This window comes from Oxyura jamaicensis, chromosome 15, assembly GCF_011077185.1.
Source record: "Oxyura jamaicensis isolate SHBP4307 breed ruddy duck chromosome 15, BPBGC_Ojam_1.0, whole genome shotgun sequence".
In the NCBI taxonomy this organism is placed as follows: domain Eukaryota; kingdom Metazoa; phylum Chordata; class Aves; order Anseriformes; family Anatidae; genus Oxyura; species Oxyura jamaicensis.
The window spans coordinates 5395674-5399860 of NC_048907.1; the positions used below are offsets into that span (position 1 = coordinate 5395674).

At 58.3% G+C, this 4187-nt stretch overlaps 1 protein-coding gene across 1 annotated transcript; it reads right to left on the minus strand.

Moving 5' to 3' along the window:
- Positions 1-2010: 2010 nt before the first annotated feature.
- LOC118174851 (cytochrome b-c1 complex subunit 9) lies at positions 2011-3708 on the minus strand. The gene is made up of 2 exons (XM_035340533.1): positions 3540-3708; positions 2011-2277 (listed from the first exon to the last, which is right to left on the minus strand). The coding sequence occupies exons 1-2, from the start codon at positions 3678-3680 to the stop codon at positions 2230-2232; spliced, it is 189 nt and encodes a 62-aa protein (XP_035196424.1). The 5' UTR covers positions 3681-3708; the 3' UTR covers positions 2011-2229.
- Between the last annotated feature and the right edge of the window lie 479 nt (positions 3709-4187).

Genomic DNA, 4187 nt, shown 5'->3' on the forward strand with positions numbered 1-4187 from the left:
GCTGGTGTTTTAGGCTCTCACGAACTGTATGGGTCTTTAAGGAACGTCGCTGCTGCGCTGCATCTGCAGGCAGGGGAGTTCACTTGCTGTTTCGTGTTGGTTCAGGTAAATGAGCTCAGGCCGCTGAGACTCGAGGTGCTTGAAAATCAGGATCATGGCATCCCGTGTCAGATACCAACGAAATGGGAGTTGAAGATAGCAGGGTCAGAGTCCCCGGGGAGCTGCCTCCTCGATAACTGCTTGTCACACACCGTGAAGCAGAACTGCCCCGATCCTCCTGTTTGCTGTTTGGAGCCATTAGGAAATAGCGCTTTCTAGTTGCTGAGAGGACTTTCCCTGACTGTCTTTCGTGATGGAGTTGCTCCCTGCGCAGGGATGACCGGCAGGTCCCTCAATTTGCTCTGTAACCTCCTTTGTAAGGTGCTCAAACGCCAAGGCGTTGGCTGCTGCGCTGTGCCTAGACGAGCCTGGCATCCCAGCAGCTGGTGGAAAGCTGCTCCAATCGCTCTTGTCACAGAGCGTGTGTCTTTTTGGAGCGTGCTTGTCCTCGTGGAGCCCAACTTCCAGGTAAACAATTTTATCTTCGCTTGGTTAATGTGCTCCGGAAGCCCCTCACCACCACCACGTTGTGTTTTTTTCTAGTGCTGCCCTACGCAGCAGAGCAGACGAAGCTGCCTGTGGTCATCCACGTGCTGAATAAATCACCCCGGGGTTGTGCGGCGTTACTGCTCCTGTTCAGGGTAACTCCAGTGCTGTCCTCCCCCTTCCCAGCGCCGCAGGAGCAGTAAGCACTGGAGGCACGTAGGTTGCCACCTCGTTTTACGCAGAGGGCGGGGACTCCAGGGCTGTACGGTTTCGTGCTGCTGCCAAGCGCGGTTGTGGCCGGGCTGTTTTCGGACGCGTAGCAATGGCTGTCACCATTATGCAGATCAGGTGAAGTCCTAAATGCTGCGGGGATGAGATTCTCCTCTGTGTATCAGTGCTGCCCCAACCTCGTACCGACACAGCACAGGAGAAAGTGGGGTTTTGAGAAGTTGGTGGACGTAATTCCCTGTCGAGGGAAATTACCTGCTGGGATAACTAACTCTCTTTTATAGCTGCTGTTCTCTGGACTAATAGCTTCATTTATTCCTTGCCAGTCTGGTACGGTGCTGTTTTCCCCTTCCTAATACCGTATTCAGCCTTAGTCCTGGCTTCTAAGAAGCTGCAAATCTCCATCACCTGCTCAGCATAGCGTGAAGCCATCAGCGCCGCAGACAGAACTCGTAGTAAAGCAGCACTCCTTTTGGTAGGAAATTACCCCAGGAAAGCTTAAACAGCTCCTCTTAAGCAGCTCTATAAAAGCACAGCTGGGACTCTGAAAGCCGCAGTTGTTTTTTGCTCAAAATCAAGCACAACGTTTTAAAGTCCTCTTAATGTTCTTGGAGCAAACGTTTTACTCCTGTCTGGCACATATTTACAAACACAATGAGGCTGCTTTCATTAGCACCGGCTGTGATCTGCTCTGTCTCATCCATTGCTGGAATTGCTGCTTATTAGTGAAAATATAGTAGGGAGGGAGAGCCACGGTCTCCGTGTCCTGCAGCAGCAGGCTCGGAGCAGGGCAAAGAGCAGGCGCCAGGCTGGAAGTTGCCCACCCTCCCCCTCGAGTCCTCACAGGCCCTTCACTGCCCTTTCACTGCTGCAGCTGTGAAACGACGAGGGGCCGTGCACCAGCACCGTCCTGCGTAAAAAGAGTAACTGAGTGGTTTGAAAGAGCCTGGAAAGGCCCTGCTCTTCGAACAAGGCTAGAGGGAAGCAGACAGCGCCTTGCCCCTCTTACAGCTCTCAGCGGCAGAAGCCCGGGCTGTTGGTACAGACCCCAGCTGTGTAAGTGCTCTCACGCCGTGCTGAGACCGGCTTTCTCAGTGCCCTGCACCTGGAGCTGTCCTGAAGCATTTTTCAGCTCCTAGGTAAAGAGACATTACAGGCAGAACCAAGGACAAACCAAGTAAACACACAAGCCTGAGACACGGGCCAAGAACTTTTTATTTTAACGCAAAGTTTCAACGCAGCAGCAGAACTCCTGGAGTCCAACTCAATTTACATCATATCAGGAGGTGGCTGATACAATCTGGCTCGGAGGCGATGGGGAACCCAATTCCATTTTGATCCAGCTGGTGTCAGGAGACCAAATCCTTCTCTGCAGTGCATTTCGCCACCCCAGACTGGATCCTGCTGCTGAGCATTTCAGTTGTCACTGGTTTCATACTTGTGCTTGATGTGTTTCCACAGTTTCTGTATAAAAACAGACCCAAAAAAATAAACAATTAGCTTGTGTTTCAGCGGTACCAGGATAAAGCTGCACTTTAAAACAAGTTGTTCTGAAGCCTACATCAGTAACAGACATTAGGGGAGAGAAGTGCCTGCAGGGGCACACGTCCTACATGACCGCTTGCCCGCTGTGACTAGCACACCCCATCCCCCAGCAGCACAACACCAAGGTTTCAGGACACACAGCCGAGTGCCACCGGCCCGCTCCTTGTTCACGAAGCTCACGCAGAACAGACCTGGTGGAGCCTTTTGTCCTCTGATCCCTCTGGCTCTCCTCTCTGCCTTCCTGCCCTTCTCACGGGGCTTGCAAAGCGCAGCACGCTGCCTGTGGTGGGAGGGCCCGTGGGTGCTGCCCGGCCTCAGCTCCCCAGGCTGGTCCTGACACAGGTGCACGGGTCCTGCACGCAGCGGCCCTGAGGAGAGGCAGGGCAGGAGCTGGAGCCCTCCCTGCGCTCTGGCTCCACAAAGCAGAGATGCCAGGACTTGGCCTCCACACGAGCAGGCCCTTCTGCCTGGGGAGATGCGGGATGCACGAGGGAACCCAACCCCGGCTGGGAAATCTGGTGGTGTGACCAGGACTAACAGAAGCACCCTGCGTGCTGTGCTTTCCTGTTTGTTCTAGAAAATGCTTCATTTTTTAAAAAAAAGTTAATTTTGTTTTCAATCCCTGCTTAAGAAAATGTTAACGCATAGAAGCTTCAAGCCACAATTAAAAAAGGAGCTGAGCACGAGGCTCAAATGTAACGTTACAACAGTGACTGCTGCTGGGGATGGGGCCCCCGCTCTTGTTCTTGCTGAACTTTCTCAGCTCCCTCACTGCTCCTGGCCAGAGCTCCTCCGGCCCCCGGGGAGGCGGTGACCCCACCGCTTTGCGGGCGGTTCTCAGCTGACTCCTGAGCCGGCTCAGAGGCCGAGCGGCGGACGGAGGACGCGGGACGGCTCCTTTCAGCAGCGCAGCCACGGAGGTGCCTTGGCTTCCCCTTGAAACCAGGCCCCGAGCACTGACAGGGCCCAACGCTGCCCCGAGACGCGGCACTGGAGGGCAGGGAAGACGCCTGAAGCGTTTTGGAGAGGGGCACGCCCCGCACCGGCGCTTCCCGCTCTCGGTGCCCGTCCCAGCCCCGCGCCGCCCCCCCCGGAACCCTCGGCCCCGTGAGGCGAGGGCAGGGCCGCGCTGACCTTCAGGGCCCGTCCCCGCGGCGGGGCGGCCCCGGGCCCTCCCTTACCCCCTCGTTGAGGTGCTCGAAGATGGCGTCGGCGCCCTGGTCGAAGGCTCGCTCGAAGACGACGGCGCCCAGCACGATGCTGAGCGCGAAGGTGGACGTGCGGCGGAACAGCGCGCTGTACGCCTGCCGCAGCAGCGCCATCTTGCCCGCGCCTCCTGCGCCTGCGCCGCCCCGCCGCGGGGCACGCTGGGAGGTGTAGGCGGCACCCCCCTCCTCCTTCCTCCGCGCGAGGGCTTCTGGGAGTTGTAGGCGCGGCTCCCGGCCGGCGGCGCGGCGCTGAGGCCCCGCGGGCGGTGAGAAGAGGGGGGCGCGGGGAGGGGGGGAGGGGCTGCGGGGATGGGGGGGGCCGCGACCGGGGGCGGCGGGGCGGGGGGGGCAGCTGCGGGCCAACGGGGCCTTGCCCTTCCTCCTCCTCCTGCCCCCGCTCTTCCTCCTTCTCTTCCTCCTCTTCCTCCTCCTCCTCCTCCTCTTCTCTCCCTGCCCCTCCTTTTGCCCCTGCTCCTGCTCCTACTTTAGCCCCTGCCCCTGCTCCTCCTGCCCCGCTGCTCTTCCTCCTCCTCCTCCTCCTCCTCCTCCTCCTCCTCCTGCCCCTCCTCCTCTTCCCCCCTGCCCCTCCTTTTGCCCCCACTCCTGCTCCTGCCCCTACTT